The sequence below is a fragment of the Montipora capricornis genome, chromosome 3 (genome assembly GCF_036669925.1).
Source record: "Montipora capricornis isolate CH-2021 chromosome 3, ASM3666992v2, whole genome shotgun sequence".
Taxonomy (NCBI): Eukaryota; Metazoa; Cnidaria; class Anthozoa; order Scleractinia; family Acroporidae; genus Montipora; species Montipora capricornis.
The window spans coordinates 72553607-72576106 of record NC_090885.1 but is presented as its reverse complement, the minus strand read 5'-3'; the positions used below and the strand labels follow the sequence as shown (position 1 = coordinate 72576106).

Genomic DNA, 22500 nt, shown 5'->3' with positions numbered 1-22500 from the left:
AGCTATTACGTGACAGATTTTTTAGACACAGCTTCAGAGATTAAACTTCTTTATTCTGGCGTGGAACTTCAGCACTCTGCCGTTGCCAGCAGCCAACTCTCTCTAGGTCTCTCAAAAACTGGCATTTGTATATGCTCTTGGCTAGCTATGATTGGTCAAAGAGCTTGAAAAATTCTACAAACGTGATCCTAACACTCTCATCAACCACGGCGGAAAAGCTTGTGGTAAATACTTGCAGTACATACTTCAGGCTAGCTAAATTCGATTGATGGATAAACTGATAGCAACGGAAACCACAGTTTCCGCGGTCCTTTACACTAACCCGTGCTGGCTAACCGCGGAAAAACTAACAATACATATCATTACGTTAAGATAACTAACAACAACAACAATTACAACTTCATGATCGTCTTATTGTATGCAAAGTATTTTAATGCACGATGCTTAAAAAGTTAGATAGCAACTTGAAACGTGGAAACCAAATTAAGTGTCGCAAACAACCTCGTCCCTCTCGGTTAATGTAAAGAACTAACCCACGACAAATGGCTCTGGGCGATAGCCGAATTTCCGCCGATCGAGGTCTGTGTTTGCGGATCTTTCTTGTGCAGTTGTAATTGTTGTTGTTGTTAGTTATCTTAACGTAATGATATGTATTGTTAGTTTTTTCGCGGTTAGCCAGCACGGGTTAGTGTAAAGGACCGCGGAAACTGCGGTGTCCGTTGCTATCAGTTTATCCAACAATCGAATTTAGCTAGCCTGAAGTATGTACCGCAAGTCTTTACCACAAGCTTTTCCGCCGTGGTTGATGAGAGTGTTAGGATCACGTTTGTAAAATTTTTCAAGCTCTTTGACCAATCATAGCTAGCCAAGAGCATATACAAACGCCAGTTTTTGAGAGACCTAGAGAGAGTTGGCTGCTGGCAACGGCAGAGTGCTGAAGTTCCACGCCAGAATAAAGAAGTTTAATCTCTGAAGCTGTGTCTAAAAAATCTGTCACGTAATAGCTGTCATAGTTGTCACTTTTAGTCATGTTATTGATGTATAGATTACCATTTGTCTACAAAAACAGCCTGCTTGCGTGAGAAGGCAAATGGTGTGGCCTTTCGAGGTGGTCCATTTTTGTGGGTTTTACCCAAACCAGCAGAATTCCACCAATAAAATTTTGTCTGCTTTGCGGGAACCTGTTAAAATGATAATTAGGTTCTGTTTGCCATATTACTGTAGTAACAATGGGTGACATCACACTAAACATCGCTATATCATTACTTGTGAGGAGTTTCGAGAACACGTACTCAGAGCTCACATTCAGATGTTCCACTGTTCCACCGTTCCCACAATGCCATAATATACAATGGCATCGTTTTAACACTTTTGAGGTGGGTCTTCGTCTTAGATCAGTGGGTCTTCGTTTTAGATCACAGGGTCTTCGTTTTAGATCAGTGGGTCTTCGTTTTAGATCACAGGGTCTTTGTTTTAGATCACAGGGTCTTCGTTTTAGATCAGTGGGTCTTCGTTTTAGATCAGTGGGTCTTCGTTTTTCGTTTTAGATCAGTGGGTCTTCGTTTTAGATCACAGGGTCTTCGTTTTGGATCAGTGGGTCTTCGTTTTAGATCACAGGGTCTTGGTTTTAGATCACGGGGTCTTCGTTTTAGATCAGTGGGTCTTCGTTTTAGATCAGTGGGTCTTCGTTTTAGATCAGTGGGTCTTCGTTTTAGATCAGTGGGTCTTAGGTCTTAGGTCTTCGTTTTTGGGTCTTCGTTTTAGAAACACCCAGTTTTTCATGTCGTTTCTGTTACATAAACTTGTAAAACTGTTTGAATCTTGCAAGAAACTATTTCAAACAGCCAAGGAAGATTTAGTTTTTCGGATTTTGACACGGAGTTGAACTTTCCGCTTGACTTCGACTAGTTTCCTTGCTCGCGCGCCGGATTAACCTTAGAGATATAATGAATATTTTACTATTTTGAATGGTGTTGAATCCTCAAACCACTTGTTTTCGATGTCACGAACCTCGGACGGCAAAGAGTTGCGAAGTTCGATCTGGTAGGGAAGTTCATTTCAAAGTTCGCAATTTGTCTGTCTAATTCGCCGCGTAATTGGCTTTTCGTAATCCCAACAAACTTCGCAACGTGGCGCCATAAAGTAATTACTAATGTGAAATCGACTGTAAAACCCCCGAAAAAATGAACCATACAACAACAACAACATTTGTCTTCGTCGTGGCTTTGATCCTGTTTGACAAGTATTTGCAGATGCATTTCCTTTAACGTGGCTTGCTGGTTGGGCAAGCGGAGCATTTTTCCCGTGTCGTGGAAATTGTAAGTTTTTATTTTAACTATCCTGTCGCTATTAACTACAGTATGGTGTCCTTGGTCCGCGAGATCCTTGGTTCGCGACCTTTCCGAACATGATGCTATTTTTCCTCGTTAACTAAAATACTACAGAAAACAAATGTGTCCAATGATTTCTTGATTATTCTCTTTGACATGACGAAATTTCGGTTTTCCTGCTATCGGTGATTGTGCGGAATTCAAGTTTTTTGACAGGTGTGTTAATTTGTCTTTCTAGAAAGTCTCTACTTTTGCGGCTCCGTAACTTACATAGTCATGTTTACTTAGCTTGTGTAAAGATAAAAGGCAACGGGAACACGTGTCTTTTTGCAGAACGAATTTACAGGTACACTTATTTCTGCGGTTGGGAACGAATTTGCTGCAGAGTTTTAAATAGAAATTTAATACATGCATTACAAAATAAAGCTGTTTACTGGAAAGGCGCGCCATAATGAACAGGTATTTTTTTGGGCTGCTTACAGGATTTGCGGACCAAAGACCAAATTCGCGGACGAAGGGCTCGCGATTATGTTCACCTTCTTTCGAATTACAAGAGAAATATTTCAGTGTGGAATTTGGCAATTTAATATTATCGCAGAAAACGAAAAAAAAATCTTCAGGGAAAATTTTAGTTCGTGGCGTTTTGATTCAGGTAGGATATTCAAGATTATTAAAAAGTGGATCATTGGATAATGCAATTCGAGAGTTTTGATTGGCTAAGCCATCATGGGTTATGAGCCATTATACCATGATCTTCAAACACGGCAAGCATATGCGTGATTTTTTGGGCCTTTTTATTTTTATTGTAGTCCAGTTTTCTACATTTTGGGGGCGTTTTTAATAAAACAATTATTCCACTCGCGCTCGTTGGATATGAGATGATATCGTTGGCGCCTCGTTGGCTATCTATCATCTCATATCCAAGGCGCACTCATGGAATAATGGTTAATTATCCTTTTTCCTCGCGGACCACGGTCACCATACTGTATAGGGTGTTTCTAAAACGAAGACCCAAAAACGAAGATTAAGACCTAGGACCCACTGATCTAAAACGAAGACCCTGTGATCTAAAACGAAGACCCACTTACCTAAAACGCAGACCCTGTGATCTAAAACAAAGACCCTGTGATCTAAAACGAAGACCCACTGATCTAAAACAAAGACCCACTGATCTAAAACAAAGACCCTGTGATCTAAAACAAAGACCCTGTGATCCAAAACGAAGACCCACTGATCTAAAACAAAGACCCACTGATCTAAAACAAAGACCCACTGATCTAAAACGAAGACCCACTGATCTAAAACGAAGACCCACTGATCTAAAACAAAGACCCACTGATCTAAAACAAAGACCCACTGATCTAAAACGAAGACCCTGTGATCTAAAACGAAGACCCTGTCATCTGTAATCGTTTTGGATCAGTGGGTCTTCGTTTTAGATCAATAGGTCTTAGGTCTTAGGTCTTCGTTTTTGGCTCTTCGTTTTAGAAACACCCATTAACCATTAATTCCCTAAAACAAGTCGTGAGAATTGTCTTTTACATAAGCAACTCGAGATGCAAATATTTCGTCGAATTTTAAAGACGGCTGGTGGCTTTGAAGATCTCACGAAGAACTCGATGTTTGGGTTACTCTTGTATTTTTCAAATATCTTGCATATTGAACATTTGGAAAATAGAGCACAACTCTTCTCAGTAATGTACCTGCTATTGTTTGGAATTGAAAGTCGCAGTTAAACCCCCCCCCCCCCCCCCCCCCAAAAATAATGGTAATGGTAATGAATTTATATAGCGCATTTTCTATTGACATATTCAAATGCGCTTTACAAGCAAAGGATGTATGGGTGAGATCGGACATCAGCATATACAGGCGCCGCTGGCAGCCGCTATCAGTCCATTAGCGATCTCATCCAGCACATGAATGAATGAAATGAGGCCGGACCACAACACCGGGAGCTCCATGCCCTATCTATGTTTGATGTTTTTTGAACCAAGCTTTCACTAGAGGAGAGCCCACGAGATCGAAAAGGTGTCTGTAGAACACTGAGAACAACACAGCTCGGAAATTTGATCATATGATAAATTTTAGTAATTACGTAAAGTTAAGCGATAAATCATGACGAACGAAATTGAAAGCCTGGGAAAGGCATCGATCCGCACATTGCATCCTGGAGAAAAGTGTTGAGAAGATAGTGTCACTTTAGAGATAGCCCCCCTCAATCTTGGATTTTGCACAAAACAAAATGGTGACTTTTCTTCCAACATTGAATATGGGGGAGGGGGGCCATAAGAGCATGCTCTTTCCCAAATAGTACAGCCAATAGTTGGAATAATCGAATTGGGTGTGAAGTGGAGTGATGCGCGCAACCTTCCCAACAACTTTTGACCAGGATTGTAGTCAGACAACTGGTGTTGGCATGGCTGGGAGATTCAGCCTGTCCGCATTTTTTCTTTTCTTTTTTTTTTTGGAATAAGTATGATCATATTCTAATTTACAATCAAATTTCTCAACAGATTGCTCGATCATGCTAGCTGCTCGTCGCCTTGCTATTCTTGTTTTTTGTACTGTCTCCACTTTGTGTTTGTTATTTTTCACTAAACGATCCGTCTACGAACCACGTTTGTGGATGAACTTGCCTCAGTACAGAAATGGTTTAACAGCAAAAAGCAGCCACGAAAATAGACTTGAGGGGAAGAATAGATCCCTGGAAATGATTACATCTCAGTTTGAAAAAGATGACAGAATCCAGCAAGGCAGGATTGGCCTCAAAGAGGAAGACAGAGGCCGACTGCAACGACAAACCTTAACTCCACGACAAAATCTTCTAATAGTAAGTCCTGGAAGAGGGGGCTCTTCTTTCCTCGGATCAATGTTTAATAATAATCCAAACGTGATGTATTGCTATGAACCGTTGTTTGCCGTTGCAAGCAAGTTCAAATTTAAACAAAATTTGGTGCGTCCACGGGTGGAGCCGATGAGATATCTAGACAACAGTCTCAAAGTAATTGATAGTTTCCTTCGGTGTGATTTTCGTAACATCGATAAGCTAACAATGCGGAATTTTAAAAACAGCCGCTTTCACCTTGACCACAGCGAAGCGCTGACGAAAGAGAATTTGCCAGAAGTGTCGAAAAGCTCGCTTGAAGGGGCATGTTATAGTTATAACCATACCGTGTTGAAGATTTTATCGGATCGATTGCCCCATGAAAGCATACTCTCTTTGAAGGATCTCTTCGAACAGGAAAGCTATGACGTCAAAATGCTCCACCTCATACGGGATCCAAGAGCAGTTGTGTACTCCAGAGTAACATTAGGCTGGTTAAACACTTCAGATGCACAGTTCGTTGAAAATGTCCGAAGAATTTGTGACCCAATACTGCAAAATTTACGGCTTGGTCTGATATCACCCCCACCATGGCTTAAGAATCGATTTAAAGTAATTCGTTACGAAGACCTTTTCTTCGATACGGACTATGCGGCACGAGAACTGCATAGATATGCGGGATTGGATTGGTCAGCAAGAGTTGATCAATGGATAACTTCTCTTGCTACAAGTCCAAGGGAAGGAGGCCCTTATTCTCTATATAAAAATGCCTCGGCCTCTCTAAACGGGTGGAAAAAGGGACCAGCGCCCTTAACAAGAGCAGTGGAGTACATTTGCAGTGATCTCATTAATTTTGCTGGCTACGACAGGTAGCAATAAAATGGAACCAATACATGATGCTAGATAAGGGATCAAGGGCTTCAATAATCGAAGCTATTACTTAAGCCAATCACAATGAGCGAAATTAAAGTGAGCCAATAGTAACGCAAAGCGACGCTTAACGCGGAAAACGCACGCGAGCAAATCACAGTCTGATTAGTTTAAATGAAGTGTGACAATTGTGTTTTGTATACTTTTTTTGATTTTTTGATCGATGTGTAAATTCATACACAACACTGAGTATATTCATTTTTGATTCAACACAATTCTTACCTGAATCCAGCAGTTACTAATTACTTTTAGATAATTTTACACGTTGGCTTTTTAAATTGCACCCTGCCAGCAGAACCTTTCTTAAGATGACGAGAAAGGAAGGACTCTTCAGAAATCGTGTCAAGTCTTCATTGAGTATGCGCAAGCCGTTGCTTGGAGACAGTGTTAAACCGATCGCACTCCAAGAGGCCATATTGATTTTCGTATTGAAGGCTCCATTTTGACTTGCGCGCTTTTGATGCGCGCGCTGCCTAAACCGGTTTGACCGGAGTGACCAGTCCAGAAACTTGGGCTGCTGCGACTTAAAAGACTTGACGCGATTTCTGCAGAGCCTCTCTTGCTCGCCTTCCGGTGAGATTTAGAGATCAGGTTCTTCTGCTCGCAGGGTGTTTAAATCGTAGCTCTCCCATACGAGTAAGTGGATTTTTTCGAATATATAAAAGTATGATGTTATTTCGAAGAATTTTTATCAGCAATCCAATGCAATTTATAGACTCCTCAAAAATTCAAGTGGCTTCGACGAGATCTAATGCTCAATCAACTGAGTGAGCTATGACTGAAGCCACTCACTTTGGAGCAGGTTTGTATATTATTTAGGTTGCGCGGGGCCACTTGACTCTGACAGGCCGCTGCAGGAGAATGATTACACAATTTAAGGTAAACCTTAATTGAAGCCATTTTAAGACGTTCGCGCTTACTGTTTGTGCGCAAGTTTTACTGCGCAGGTAACGCGACTGCAATATGTCACGCATTACTTCAAGCATAAGTTAAAGCATTCTCGTTCCCAGAGCTGCGATCCTTTTGGCCAGCGTCGCGGATCCCCCATACATGACGTATCTACCGAGCTCTCGATCCGCGGCGCTGGGCCAAGAGAATCGCAGCTCTGGGAACGAGAATGTAGTTAAAGGGGCAGTGTCATGGGATGGCATGCGCAGTATTCTTCACACGCAGAGATCTTAGTCTAGACAAAATACGGCTTAGAAAGGCACTAAAATGCAAATTTATCTATGATTAGGACTCTTGGGAGTCCAAGAAATAAAATCGAACACAAATATGATGCCATGTTTGTTTTCTGCGTGACAGCTGAATTCAGTGAAGGGTGATCGGGAACACTGTCGACGGTTCAAGCACTCACAAGAGAAAATGAGGGGACAGAGAGGGGCGATCTCAGTCCAGCCCTTGGGATATGTTATGTCCACGAAAGTTATTTTTAGACGGGTGGAAGTCTTTGTTCTAGCGGAAGTCTGTCTTCCGAGACGTCCGCATGCAGGTCAACCTCGGTCTGATGTTTGAATGAATATAAATATTCATCCGCTTTCCACATGCGCTGCCATTTTCTTTTTTCACTAAGAACCTGAGAGCGAGGCAAGACTGCGTGCGGACGTCTCGGAAGACAGACTTCCGCTAGAACAAAGACTTCTGCTCATCTAAAAATAACTTTCGTGGACATGACATTTCCCGGCCAACGCCCTGAGCCTTCCTCTCTGTCCCCTCATTTTCTCTTGGCACTCACAAACAAATATTTTTTTTCTCCACGATAAACCAGGCATATTATCAAGATTAACATGGCATTTTGAAGCTGAAAGAGAGTGCATTTATTTCCAAGAGACGACTTTGAAGTCGAAAGACGACAAGCAACGAAAAACTTCACGCGTGTTTTACACATCGCTTGCGGTTTTATAATTCGTGCAACAAATAAACACAACCAGTGCATCCAGTTCCTCTCATCTAAATGCAGTTTTTTCTTCAAAATATTCAAATAGACATTTTAGAGCGAAGATAGTAAATGTGTTATCAAAAAACGATGATGTGGTGGTCTCTGACATTTAAGCGACTCGCTAGAAATGAAATACGAAGATGGACTTCGATCCTTGGTAATAGTGAAACAGCTTGCGCTTCGATTACACCATACGTCGAATTTCTCAAGAATTCACGTCTTAAAAAGTTTCTCTTCATTGTAGATGCTGTATTGGTATTTTGATTACTGCTCTTCTTTTGCTTTCTTGAGGAGACTGAATCACTATTTGTCCGCTTCCAGCTCGATGGCCGCCACTGCTCAACATGGTAACACACGATCAAATCCCCTTCAAAACAACAAAATCTAAGAAAAAAGGAGCAAAGAAAAACTAAAATATAGTGAATTTGTTTGTGAACGCCACAGGATATTTGGTTCACTAAAGTGACCACGGATGGCTTTGATTGTGTAAGATATTCACTCCCCACACACTCCTTTGAAAAAGTTGGCAAACTTTTTCAAACAATTTGGCAGGCTGTCACGCATGCGCCAACGGTGATACTGCTCCTTTAAGATCTTATGGCGACAAAAACGCCGGGGAAAAATTTCCAGGTCGGCTAAAGAATGGCACATTTATTTCCAATTCATCATGAAACGTTAAAGAGAAAGGACCGGGAGGCTGGAAAAGGTCGCTAATCGAGAAGTGGTTGAAAGTTTTGAAAACTCGAGGAAGGCTAGTCTTAGTCAGCGACGTTGCGTAAATTTAATGGGGTTCGTTTTTAAAAATGTTTTTATTACGTTACTAACTTCTTAGTTCAAAATAAATGCATGTTTTTGAAGTTATTTTCCTTTACTTTCACGAAAATAGAGCAGAATTATCTTCTTCTCCTTATGCACTTGAATATTGCGGACTTAAGAGGACACAGACAGAGATTATATTTCACAAAAACCAGACCCCAGAAGATGAGAAAGACGGCAATAGAGGGATATGATACAAAACACTAACCAACGCCTGCTTGAAACTTCGTTGCTATGTTCGAGAAGTTTTTTTTATACCAAAACCTTTCAATGATCGAGCCTCTCTTGGGTTCCAGTCCTTCCCCGACAGGTCGGCAAAATCGTGACAAAATAAAATTTTTCAAGAGCTTTTCAACATCACATCGATTTTACTTGTTTAGGTCGTCGGTGACCCCTATTTTTTAAGACATGAATCACTTGCTCTTCCGTACAATCTACAAAATATGATGAAATGAAAAAAGTCACAATGTAAGAAGTTATCTTTTTTTTTTAATTTTCCTTCCCTGTCCTGAGTTCCGGAACTGGTTACAACAGGTAGCGCTTGCGAAAACGCTTGTTGAGGATTAACTCTACTATTTACGACATCCCCAGTGGCATGTGATTATGTAAAAAAAACCCACTCCTATGTTTCTGTGCACAGAAACATTCACTCTAACGTATTATTTTTATGATTTTCAATGGATGAGTAGATGAGGCTACATCTCGTTATGATGACCTATCTATCGAAATTAGTGCATTTTTCCCTTGCCTTTTTCGCGGAAACAAAGTCGGTGATCCCCCAATTTTTTTTCATTTTTGGAATAAGTAATTTATGACCTAACTTCAGGCGAGAAATGAAACAAATTTCAATGTGGGAAGATTTTCGCGCGAACGACCTTAATTGAAGGTGTCCCAAGAAATATGGTTCTCTAGATTGTTGTTTCCAAGCAATTGGGAATCTTTCCTTGGTAAGAGATATTTATGATGAAAGTTGAACAAAAAAGTTACTGTAGTGCTGCTTTTTCGTGTATAGTAAAGCTGCCGAAATGTTATCAAACCTCTCGGCCCTTATGATATGGTGTTTTTCAGTTAAATTAGATAGAAGAGTTTCACGCACAATGCTTCTCATAAATAAAAAGTTTCGTTACATACATACATACATACATACATACATACATACATACATACATACATACATACATACATACATACATACATACATACATACATACATACATACATACATACATACATATTTGACCACTCCCCACAGAGGAGTATTGGGCTTGTGGGTCTCATATCGCCGTCAATCCTAGCAAGACGAAGGCTGTGCTGGGTCTATGCTACTCTCTACGCATCAAATGTCTCGAGTTCATTAGTTAGATAGGTATCGCCCCTCAGTCGCCATTTCACATTTCACATGGTTGAGCACCGGGCTGTCACGCGGGAGATCGTGAGTTCAACTCCGGCCGGACCAACACTAAGGGTCTTTAAATAACTGAGGAGAAAGTGCTGCCTTTGTAATTACATCTGCAAATGGTTAGATTCTCTAGTCTTCTCGGATAAGGACGATAAGCCGGAGGTCCCGTCTCACAACCCTTCAATGTTCATAATCCTGTGGAACGTAAAAGAACCCGCACACTTGTCGCAAAGAGTAGGGCATGTAGTTCCCGGTGTTGTGGTCTGTCTTCTGTGGTGTATCATGGTTGGGAGGGTAAATGCTCGGAGATATTAGCTACACTAAGCTACTCTAAATATCCGAGGGTAAATAAAGATGTATGATATATATGATAATACTTGAATACGAGTAAATTATTGGGTGTACATTTTCACGATCAAGAACCCTTAAATGCTGCTATATTGCTAAGAATAATAAAGAAAATCAACAATTTCACGAACTTCAACCTAAAAAAGCAATTAGTAGAGTCACTTGTTCTGTCTAAACTCAGTCAGTGTGATACAGTATTCTATGATCACTTCCCTGACTCCCTCTGAAGCGCCTCCAGTTTGCTGCTTCTAACTTTGTTTTGGGACGCTACATAAAACGCAAAACTGATATTATGAGCCGAGTCTCGGCTGGTTGCCCGTCCATGAACTCAGGGACAACGCTCTATATACATTGTACTGACAACTGGTCTGACTATTTTCAACTAGAAATTGTTAAGCATACTAGAGGTCTGCGATCGACTGTAGCTCCTTCTATTATTAATACTTTTCGATACTCAGCTGGAAAACTCTTCAATTTATTGCCTGTCTGAATAAGAAACTGTACAGACGACAAACAGTATTGCTCTATATGCCTGAGACCTCCTTAAAACCCGATAAAACACGCCCTGCAAGTTTTTTAAACGGCTTCAAAAACACTCCACAAGAAGCGTGTCCCCCTGGACTCAGAACAATGGTTCCAGTTATGAGAGGAGAATATTAGCATATCAGAAAAATAAGCTATGCCTCATTAGTATAATTCTGACGAGGCGTGTTTTATCAGGATATAAAGCTCATACACGTAACGTTTTATCGGTGTTTTGATAGGCTGTTAGGCTCATGTATTATAAGTTGAATTTTTTAAGTAGATATACTACAATTAATTATAATTAATTAACTAATTATAATGTAATTATTACTAGATTTCATCAGCTATTGTAATAAAGAGAATGTATCTATTATCAGATGACGAGCCAGATAATAAGCCCTTACTGTTACTACTATTACTAGGGGCTGTTCGATTCAGGGCCGATGAAACAACATAAAAGAAGCGCAAATTTTAAGAATCTCAACAGGCCGCAGGCAAGCCAGTCGCTCACTTACAAATGCAGCCAAGAAGTTGAACCAGGGACTACCAGGATCCGACAAATTCAGCGAGTGGACATGAACCCCGGATGTTCGGAGCTGAAGGCAAGCGGCGCCCTAACCACTGTTTCAGTCGAATAGGTAAAGAGTATATGAAGTATCATTCAAGGCTTGCTGAATTGGACGCTACGCTCACACTAAATTGTGGCACAGCCCAGATCTGCATTGTCTTAAGATCCGGGGATCCCGGGTTCAAAGCCCCTTTCTGAAAACTCGTTAGCAGTCCCTGGTTCAACTTCTCGGCTGCAGTTGCAAATAGTCAACTGGTTGGTCTCTAGTCAGTTGGGGTGCTTAACATGCAGTTGTTGTTGTTCTGTTCTGTCGATTCGATGATTGGGGTTCATCAGTTAGCCCCTAATACACCTTTCTCCAAAATGGCCACCATTTTGGTATTACATAGTTTACCTGGAAATTAGCCCTTATTGCCTCGTTCAAAGTTAAATATGTTTTTTTGTAACCAAGCTATTAATCTTCGGGCAATTTTATTGGCTAATTTACGTCACGTGGTGCAAACTTACAGGACAGTTATCACGCAATAACCCCCTTTTGCGTGGATATTTGCCCTACGAAATGCAGTAGCGATCATTTCCGTTGTAAAGAAAAAAAGTCAGCGGAAAAAAAGGCAGCAGAAGAGCTTTGGATTTACATTAAAGAAAAACGAACTCGTTTTGTGGATTCTAGTGATAGTGACACTAGAAAGCTGTCGATCGAGAATTTAAAAGAATTGCCATCAGCAACAAAATTTACGACAAGAAAACAACATAAATTTTGTGCCGCAAATACAAAAGTTACCATCAGCAAAAGACCTTTTGGGAGATTTTTGTTTAATTTATTCTATTTTACTTTTGGTACATTATCAGCCGACATACCAGCCGCTCGCAGGGGTTTATTTATTAAGTATTTTAAGTTTAAGAATGAGGCAAAAAGGTCTTTTTTTCAAGCAAAAAAATATATATTGGAATAAGGTGGAACTATTCGAGACGGAGATAAGAGCGAAGGGAATAGACAGGGACTTGTGGAGATCACAAATTAAAGCCGCCTCTAGCTCTGCTTTAGATGATGAGATGGAGCCGACCAAGAGAATATGGGTTTGGTCAATTAAGTATGTATGTATTATGATTGAGGGGTACTGCGAAAATGGTGAGATCTAGAAAAGCAACAAGCGACATTTTTACCAGTGCCATCCTGGATATTAAGACCTGAGAAGAATCTATCTGCTGAAGTGTTTTTATCAATTCCTCTTCTGCAGTTCATTGTTTGCCGTATTTTTTAACACATCACAGCAGATAATTTGTAGTTCATTGACAAGCAGTTCGTCTGGTGCAGTTTACTCAGTTCCAAATCTATTGTTACAGGTACTTTAATATCAAATTAAACAATGGCCGTTTTTATACTAGAGACGCATTATCCGTCTGGACGAACTTGGGCAAACATTTGTTGTTCGTCTGGTTATGCGTCTCTAGTGTAACGACGGGCACAAGACGCATTATCCGTCTGGACGAATAATCTTCCGTTGTGCTACTCAAATAATAGCTGAGCATTTGGGCTGCCTATGATGTTAATTGCATTCTCGTCGCTATCAAAAACTTTCAGTTCATTTGCATTCTATTTTCGATGCAAATAAGTCGAAATCATTCATGCGTGTTTTCGTATATTTAAAACTTTTACAGGATTTATATCTGAATGCGGAATAAACAGATCACTCCGGCCTGTGAGTGTAAGGATACTGACAACGTCTTGATTCTCCCAAAAGAGACGCGCGTTTATGCAACGGCGATATTTTTTTCAAATGTCTCCCTCTACCAACTATGTTTTATTCGGTAAGTAATTTACAAAATCTTGCGACCGAGGATAGTCAATTCGAGGTTTCAAGAAATTATGTGAACGTTGAAATTTAAGCGTTTTGAGTAACTGCCGCCAAAATTATTGATTTAAATAGGTAATTATAGATTCGTCTTCTTGACTATTAACTGCACAGTTGACATATGTTTAAATTTGCACACAAACTTTACTGTAAATTCCCAGACGAATTAACTTGTTGTTATCAGTGTCTTTTGGGAACCGTCTTTTGTCTTAACAAAAGTGCTAAGACGCTTCTGAGTTATGACTATGTGCTCTCGTCGTTTGTCGTTTCAGTGTGGGACAGTAAGATACACAGCTGGTGCAAGAGTGTCTTCGTTTTTATCCGGTAGGTTCTGTAAAATTTGCAACATTTTGTATAGTGTTTACGGCAAACCGAAACGGAAGGCCGAAAATTTGTGTTTCGCCAAACAAACTCGATTAATTTAAGCTCATTTCTCGCCTGCAAGCTTCAGACATCTGGCTTGTTCTCAAGAGAGAGAGAGAGAGAGTTAGAATTAGAGAATTTTCATGCTTCCAAGACAAGCAGCAGCCCAACGTTTCTCGTGGGAGCAATGCTAAATCTCTCTAATCAGTATTGTATTGACCGTGAGGCCGAGGTTTAGTCAAGGTTAGCAGATAACATGTGGATGAAATTTAGCAGTTACGAGTTACAAAATTCGTGGTTTGAAGAGGTAATTATACATTTGCCTTAATCTTCAATGATCACAGAGCAACTTCACTATGTTCAGAGCAACTTCACTATGTTCATGGCAAAGTTAGCTACAAAATTTTCGTTTGCGTGTCGTTTGTTACTTTGATCTTAAATGAGGTTGTTGTTCCAGATTACTCGTTCATTTACGGGTGAAAGAGTTTCTGACTCAAGCCATTGTTCCCCCCCCCCTCCCCCCTCATGCATCTTACGTCCTCGTTTGTGCATTTCGTCGAGTTTTTTTATTGTTTTTTCACCCGCTTCTCACCTATCAGACTACTATTTGCCGTTGTATGAAGAACTTTTTTGCTTTTATGTCAATTCTTCATTCCTCGAATAAAGGCGCCACTCTTTCGTCATTCACTTTTTCTCTCTACGGAACTCGATGTAATTATTGCATTGTCATTCGGGATACCTGAATTTGATATACCAAATCATGACGTAGATTTGGTTACCTGGGCAACAGAATGACAACAGAAGCCACAAGGGGATGATTTTCACTGGCTTAAAGTAATGGCGGCGCTACACTTGATGGAGCGATTAATTTGATCTCCCTCTTTGGAAGTTATCTTCATGTTCCCTTAACACGTTTTATCTACCTCTTAACTTTTCATCAGCTTAGAAAAAAGAAAGTATTTAGAAGGGGCGAATCCTTATCGCTGGATTTCAGCTCCCATTAATGGTTAATGGTACCAAATGCTGGAAACTTCAACTTTTTAACAGAGGTATTCATCGCATTTACTGAAAGCTATCCTTTTTTTAAAAAAAATCATGTCTACAATCTTCGATGAAAAGAGTTGAAACTTTGCCTATTTTCCAAAATTTCGTACGATAACTTGAAAAGAATGCAGACCATACTCCACCCCGCCCCCCACCAACGCCCTATCTAAGACAAAATGCGCAAATTATGCAACCGTGACATATTGTCTTGGGGAAAAAGGCTTTTGTCTAGGATTGTGGAACAACCCTGTAGATCAGAGCTTAGCTCTTCTGTGTTGATCAGCTCTTCGAGTTTTCTACACAGTCAACGATGCGTTTATTCTATCAGGATGTTTTGAATTCATTGCTCAGGCGCTCTTCAGGGCTAATTAAGCAATTCATTAAGAAATTCCTATGTAAACTCCAACTAACCGCTTGGAAAACTTCAACAGGAGCGGGACTTGAATCCCACGGAAACCCGGATTTCAAGCTCGGTTAGGCTGTCTCTCATGTTGTCAGAAGGTGTTGACGTATGAAAATGACGGGTGCTTTCTCTTCGGCCAAAATCCCTGGAGACCTTAACCCTTACCCTTCCAGTTGGAATTCCCGAAATGTCCTTTTCGGTTTGGTTTTACCGGAACATTTGGGACCACTGAAGGTTGTCCACCGGCATGACTGGTTCGGAACAAACATCGCTTTCCATTGAAACGAAAAACTGTTCTTCTTTGTCTCATGGGGTGCAGGGTTGGCGCAGTGGTGAGAGCACTCGCCTCCCACCAATGTGGCCCGGGTTCAATTCCCAGACTCGGCGTCATATGTGGGTTGAGTTTGTTGGTTCTATACTCTGCACCGGGAGGTTTTCTCCGGTTTCCCCTCTCCTCAAAAACCAACATTTGACTTAATCTGCGTTAAGTGTTAATTCCAGTTTACAGTGTTCCCAATTAGTGCTCCAGCGCTAGAACGACTAGACACTTAAATAAAGTTCCTTTCCTTTCCTTTCCTTTCATGTTCACAACAAGATCGCGTGAATCTCACTGATAGGTATGATAGTTTAATATACCAACGTTTTTTTATTCGAAGTAATGCGGTCAAAGAAGAACGAGACTGCAATGACAAAATATCTTTCATCGCTCGTTATACATGCAAACCTATCGCAACTGACTACGAAACAAGTAATAAAATCCCATAACAGAACTATCTGCACCACACAGGGGACATTTTTAAAAAAATTAAAAACTGTTGGGAAACATACCGCGTTACGTAACGCAACACAACGTGCCCTACTCTAAACTTAGCCGGTATTTGTAATGTAATGATAGAAACTTTGATCGCGTATATTTCAGTTTTAAAGAGATAAGGATGCATTTGGAATTGACAAGTTAATTGCTTTTGAACGCAACGTGCGTGATGTTTTTAGGAGATAAGAATATGACATGTACTTATCATAATTATGCGAACAATATATATTTTATACCTTTAAATGCCAAAACAAGAGAGTTGTTGTCAGTTGGAATGTATGTACGGTGTGAGCGAACGTGGATCATTGTTGGGAATAATGAAGGATATACAGTCCAAGTTGAGCACAGCTATTCTTAGAGTTATTTCATAGAGTTATGTCGTAGAGTTAAAGTTCAGTTTCCAAAATCCTCAGCCAACATTCATAAAAGCTAACCTTAGGCCTAAGGATTTAGGCCTTCCAAAATCTTGAATTCAGGATTTTGGAAACTTAACTCTAACTCTAATGTCATAACTCTATGAAAATAACTCTATGGCTAGTCAACCTCGTCCAAGTTTCGAGTGTTCAATTGAGTGTGGATAACACACTGATCCTGGGCTCTGCGATCCTCACTTCCGGTGGAGTACAAAACTGCGCTAATAAGGAGACTGGGGATAGCAGAGCTGTGACGTCAACACCACAACGCATTTTTCCCAGGGCCCAAATTTTCCTTTTTGTGAGATTCAGTAGTTGCTGAAACTGCTTCTGAGATGAGCTGTACTTGGTTGCAACAATGTTAAAGACAAAAGAACGAATTTCTGTCCCTAAAATTCCCTGCGTTCCAGTCTTGACGTCACTGGCCTGCTATTCCCAGTCTCCTTACTAGCATGGCTTTGTACCCTACCAGAAGTGAAAATTCCGATTTTCGAAAAGCTCAATTTACGGCATAGAGTTTAAATCAGTATGGTTTTTTTTCGTTGATTTTATCTTACAAAACCATGATGTTTCGATTGCGTGACTAAAGAAAAATCTGTTTAAAAAAAGCTGTTTCTTGACAATATTTGCTTAAATCTCGACTTAGCAAACTTATTGATGGCGCTTATAGGTTTTTTGTTCTCTTCTTTCCATGGTAAGTAAAATAAACCTCAAGTCCTGGTACTCCGCATGGGTCTGTGGGTCCCCAACACCTTTCCTTGGGAGGTGTTGGGGTTGCAAACCTTCACAAGTGTACGCGTTGCTTATTTTAATCGATGTTTTCGCCTAAATGGTTTCAATTGGAATGCATTAAGTGTACATAACATTAATTTTCACGCTGTTTGGTAATTTCAACCATAACTATGTTTCAACACTGAAAACAAACTGTGAAATCTGAAATTTTGTCTCAATTACAGATTGCTCCGTTGAAAGCTTTACATTAAAATTAGAGTTTCCAATCTTAAGTCCTTAAATCTTCCGGATAAGGATTAAAAAACATCAATTGTAGTCCCCGTCACACAATCCCTTGCTGTTAACAACGTGGGACATTGAAGATCCCACCCACTAACTGCAAAGAGGAGGGCGTGGAATTCTATCTCTGCCAGCATGTGATTGACATGGCTGGATTAGCGTGAAGGGCGTCTGAACAATTAAGACCACAAAAACAAAAAGACAACCAGAAGTCAGGCCAGCTGCCGGGTGCTGGACTTTTTACTTGGACGTAAGCTTAGACCTACAACGTAATTCAGAACTTGAGTCCGGGTCACATTGGTGGGAAGCGAGAGATGTGAACACCCAACATTTCCTCCATACCCGAAACGAAAACAATCTTCTTTGCTTTCCATTTTCAGGTGTATAAATCAGCGACAGTTCACGCAGACATGAGGCTCAGCCGAATGTTACCACTTTTATTATTTTGTTCTGTGGCCACCAATTTGATTTTCCTGTTTTCCTGCTATCACCAATCGATGCATAAAGCGATACGGTATGCGAAAGTGGAGCGCATCAACTATTTCAACAACACCTTACTCGGAGGTATGAATCCATCAAAGAGACTTGAACGAAAAAAACATGAAAGAAAGAAGTCCCTGTACGTAGAAAAAACATCAACATCAATCCAGTCAGTAAATGGAAATCCAGTTGAACTTGGTTCTAAAGTGCTTCGATCTTCGTCAAGAAAATATGGCAAAAACAACAAAGAGGGGACCCAATTACGCCAAAAGTTACATCTGCGAAAAAATGTTATAATATTGAGCCCTGGACGAGGTGGGTCGTCTTTTCTTGGATCATTATTTGACAAAAATCCAAACATTATGTATTGCTTCGAGCCGTTGTATCCGTCTTATATGAATACGACAGGAAGTCATTGGAAAGAGAAAACTTACGAAAGGACAAGCCTCGAAGTTATTAACGGCTTATTACAATGTGATTTTAACAATATCAGTGAAAGAGCTTTTTCAATGTTTACGAAAAGCCCCTTTCATCAAAGCAAGAGTAGAGCACTGTCGAAAGAGAACTTAACCGGCTTTTCGAAAAGCAAGCTATACGACATTTGCAACAACTACAAATACACTGTCCTCAAGATTCTGGCGCACCGGTTGCCTGAAAAATCGATACTAAGTTTAGAGGAGCTATTCCAAAAGAAAAACTACCTCGTCAAAATCGTTCACCTTGTTCGCGATCCGAGATCAGTGGTGTACTCCATGGTAAAGGTCGGCTGGATCAAGAATCATTCCGATCCGAGCTTTAATAGGGACGTTACTAGGCTTTGCAATCCAATGCTGAAGAATTTACGGCTTGCTTCGTTAACTCCCCCACCCTGGCTCAAGAATCGGTTTCAAATAATTCGCTACGAAGACCTTGCCTTCAATACGAAAAAGATCACTCGGGAATTGTACAAGTTTGCAGAATTTGATTGGTCATCCGAAATCTACGAATGGATAAATACTCTTAACGACAATAAAAAACAGGAAGACGCTTATTCCCTATACCGAAATGCCTCAGCTTCTATCGATCTGTGGAAAAACGCTCCAAAACCAATGCTTAGAACCGTGGAGAGTATTTGTGGTGACCTCATTAATTTTCTTGGCTACCCTAATGTAAATGAAACACGATTTGCCATGAAGGAATGAGATGGAATTTGGTAACCACTTTGGATCAAATGAATAGATATTTTTTTCAGTCGTGACTCGGGGGATCCCTTTAAAAAATCCGAGTGCTCGTTTGCACGAGCCGAACCTCCTACCGTCCGATTTCTAGTTCTGATGCTTTACTACCGAGGTATTGGAGACTCGCTAGAATAGGTTCTGGTGATAGAGCGGTTTTCAAATGACTGTCGTAAAACCAAAACCAAAGTAATTACTTGGGCCAATCAAAAGGCACGGATACAATCCAGTAAACCAATCAAAACTCAAAGTAATTACACGTAGCCGACGCAAAGCGCGGGAAAATGTGCAAGCGCAAGCCACGATTGGTTTTGGTTTCACTTCTGATTGGTTGAAAAAGTGGCGCGAGAACTTTGAACCAATCACTGAGTGAAGTATTTCAAAACCAAAGTAATTCTCTAATTACTTTCGACACTCAATTGAAAACCGCTCTAATAGGCCAGTTTCGTTTTCAAACGGTTGGGTTGGATCGAGCATGAAATGCAGGCTATTGCGGGGGAATCTTTTGACATGCAAATTATTTCCCCCGCATTAGCCTCCATTTCATGCTAGATCCAGTCTAACCGAGAGAATACGAAACTGGCCTATTGTCCTGCTATGCTGGGTTGTAGGATAGAGCACTTGGATTTTTTCCGAGTATCCCCGACTTCAAAAAACGTATCTCTTAAAGATTTGCCAAAGATGGCAAATTTTGCCGCAGACTCAAGATCGTACCTAAAACTTCATATAGCTCACAAACTTTAATCATAACTGAATGCCATCTTTTAGGACAAAAGACACTAAAATTAAGAAGTTAACGCTCTTGCGTATGTCGCTTGAGATCCGCACACTGGCGTCGCTGGAGAAAATCAGCTTGAACTTATTGGAGAATATAAACAGTGGATAACGTTGAAGGCGCGCTCTATTTCCGAATATCCTTTGCTATTCACCTTCGAGTAATTCGCACGGGATTTGCGCCCAAAAATATTGTAATCGTTGCAGGAATTAATGAGAAATTTCTTTTCTTCTCTAAAATCTCTTTATGCTACATTGACTCACCGTTTTAGTACATGTGCTGAATATTTATATCTCCGCTTCGCGGCTTGGTAAATACCCACTACTAACCACCTCCACTTTGATGAAGAGTAGTTTATTATACGCAACAGCATATCGTATTTCTTATTGGTCAATGAGGATGCATAAATACCGGTACACTGTAGAGTGCAATATGCAAGTTGCTATGGAAACACGGCGACGGAGTAATTTTGTTGAGTAAGTCCTGTGAACGTTCGTTCAATTCGTGACTTATGGCCCATAAATCACAAAACGCACGTCCACACGATTTCCTACACAATAACCCACTTTCGATATATTAAAATTCAGTCCTAAAGAAAAGGCATCATGTCGAGGCTCTGGAAAATAAAGCCTCGAGATGATGCCTTTTGTTTAGGACTGAATTTTAATATATCGAAAGTGGGCTATTCTTAACAACTTGAACCATAACAAAGTAAAACAACGAAAGAATCATCACGGATTTGGGAATTACAAAATTAGTATTACTTAGTAAAATCTAAAGAAGGTCCAAAGAAGTCTGAAACGAACAAGGAACTACCATTTTGCCTCCCTGGTTCTTGAAGAGAAATATATCCGGTCAGAATTAAGCTGACTTCAAGGAAATTGTGAATCGAAGTTTTATTGGTACATGAATAGACAGTATGTTATCAGTTTTTTTTATACATTGGTCGTTTTTATACTAGACTTAGAATGCGCCTGGACGACTTTTGGAAATTTTATTTAACGCGTCATTTCCAGGTGATCTGATGACGTAACTCGGAGAACTGGGGAGAAAAATGTCAACGCCGTATCCCACAACCGCGTGCGGCCTTATTTTCGAATTCAACATGGCAGAAGCGAGGTTAGATCTCGTCGGGTCTACTTTAATGTTCATTCAGTAACAGGAAATGTGGTAGACACGGAATGATCTGTTGAGTTTTGGCGATGGAAATACCGCGGGGAGTTTGGAAACAACACCTAAGGCCGCGCGCAGTTGTGGGATACGGCGTTAAATTTTTTCTTCCCAGTCCTCTCCAAATTACGTCACCAGATCACATGGAAGGTTAGTTTGTCATTTAATTCGTAAAGACGGGCGAGAGACACCTACGTCTGGACTAACTAAATCGTTTAGTCGTCTCCAAAGTTGCCCAGACGCTGTATACGTCTCTTGTATAAAAATGGCCATTAATAGTAAATCAAGCTCCCTGTGAAAAAAGTATTTTCCCATCGAAATGGTTCTTTTTCAAGAGTCACTGACTCACAAACTTATTAAAAAAAAAAACACGACGTTGTCAGAAAAAGTATATCGAGGAGTTCACGCCGCAATGGCGACGGCGAGAGAAACCCCCTGCATATTTAACAACAACAAAAAAGAGCTTTGCACGTTCTGCGCGTCCGGTATATTTCTTCGCCGCCCTGAGTTAAACAATGGGGTAAATGAAATATTTGTGAACCAAGTGGTACGATAAAAGAGGGCAAAACCATACTCTGTTAAGGTTTTGTGAAGATATCACGTACTGGGTGACTTTTCACAAGCAAGTTTCGTCTCTTGATTTCTTCATTGGCTTGCAGCAGGTAACTCTCGATAAATATCTCGATTACTAATTGCAAGTTAAAGAAAAAAAAAACAAAGTGTGGAAACTGAAAATCAGTCTCTTGCTCGCGCTTTTAATCCTCGATTAGTTGTCACGAAGGGGCCGGTAGCTCGAATCCTGGTTAGCGCTAAGAATGGATGTATCAAAACCTCAGTATAGGTTTCTGTGGTATTTAACGCTGGTTAGCTCTAACCATGTTTCGAGCAACCAGGGCCAGGCTGTTAATTTTCATTCCCCATGTTCCAAGTAAACAACAAGGGATTAAGTGTACTTGACTGTGCAACAAAAATCGATTTCATCGAAATTAAGCATACCTCCTGACTGAGCATCGAAGGATAATGTATTTCACTTCGTTGCTTCAAACGCAATGACATTGAACTTTTTACCGTGAAAATCATGCAATCAAGACTAAGCTGAAATTTAAAGATGAAGAGTGCTGCAAGGTATCTGTAGATAGCAAACAACCCCTCACATCTTTCGCTCATATTGGATCTGTAACTATAAGCTTCTCTGGAGTGAGGTCTCTCCTTAGCGACCATAACCGAGAAATCGCAATCTTAGTCACCCACCACCGATGCGTGTTTGCTGTAATTTACAGT

The 22500-nt window shown here is 40.4% G+C and overlaps 3 protein-coding genes across 10 annotated transcripts in view; 2 read left to right on the top strand and 1 right to left on the bottom strand.

The window, feature by feature from the left end:
- The window catches only part of LOC138043974 (carbohydrate sulfotransferase 3-like), an 11010-nt gene extending 4702 nt beyond the window's left edge, over nucleotides 1–6308 (top strand). For all 6 annotated transcript variants that reach the window (XM_068890514.1, XM_068890512.1, XM_068890516.1 and 3 more), the window contains one exon: nucleotides 4844–6308. In XM_068890514.1, coding sequence (XP_068746615.1) covers nucleotides 4844–6027 — 1184 coding nt within the window. In that variant the 3' untranslated portion in view covers nucleotides 6028–6308. The remainder of the gene's footprint in view (nucleotides 1–4843) is intronic.
- Nucleotides 6309–13055: 6747 nt separating this feature from the next.
- On the top strand, nucleotides 13056–20288 carry LOC138043976 (carbohydrate sulfotransferase 5-like). Of its 2 annotated transcripts, XM_068890519.1 has the most exons (3): nucleotides 13056–13488; nucleotides 13805–13856; nucleotides 17961–20288. In XM_068890519.1, exon 3 carries the CDS (start codon nucleotides 17991–17993, stop codon nucleotides 19239–19241), a length of 1251 nt encoding a protein of 416 aa, XP_068746620.1. In that variant the 5' UTR covers nucleotides 13056–13488; nucleotides 13805–13856; nucleotides 17961–17990; the 3' UTR covers nucleotides 19242–20288. The 2 variants fall into 2 exon arrangements, with proteins under 2 accessions (XP_068746620.1, XP_068746621.1); XM_068890520.1 differs by lacking the exons at nucleotides 13056–13488; nucleotides 13805–13856 and adding an exon at nucleotides 15936–15959.
- Nucleotides 20289–20930: 642 nt separating this feature from the next.
- LOC138043973 (dynein axonemal assembly factor 9-like) overlaps nucleotides 20931–22500 on the bottom strand; it is a 68540-nt gene continuing 66970 nt past the window's right edge. For both annotated transcript variants that reach the window (XM_068890511.1, XM_068890510.1), the window contains one exon: nucleotides 20931–21907. In XM_068890511.1, the coding sequence (XP_068746612.1) occupies nucleotides 21798–21907 (110 nt within the window). In that variant the 3' untranslated portion in view covers nucleotides 20931–21797. The remainder of the gene's footprint in view (nucleotides 21908–22500) is intronic.

What these genes read in the sequence shown, in the direction of transcription:
- LOC138043976 (XM_068890519.1), top strand. Translation starts at nt 17,991, where the DNA reads ATGAGGCTCAGCCGAATGTTACCACTTTTATTATTTTGTTCTGTGGCC.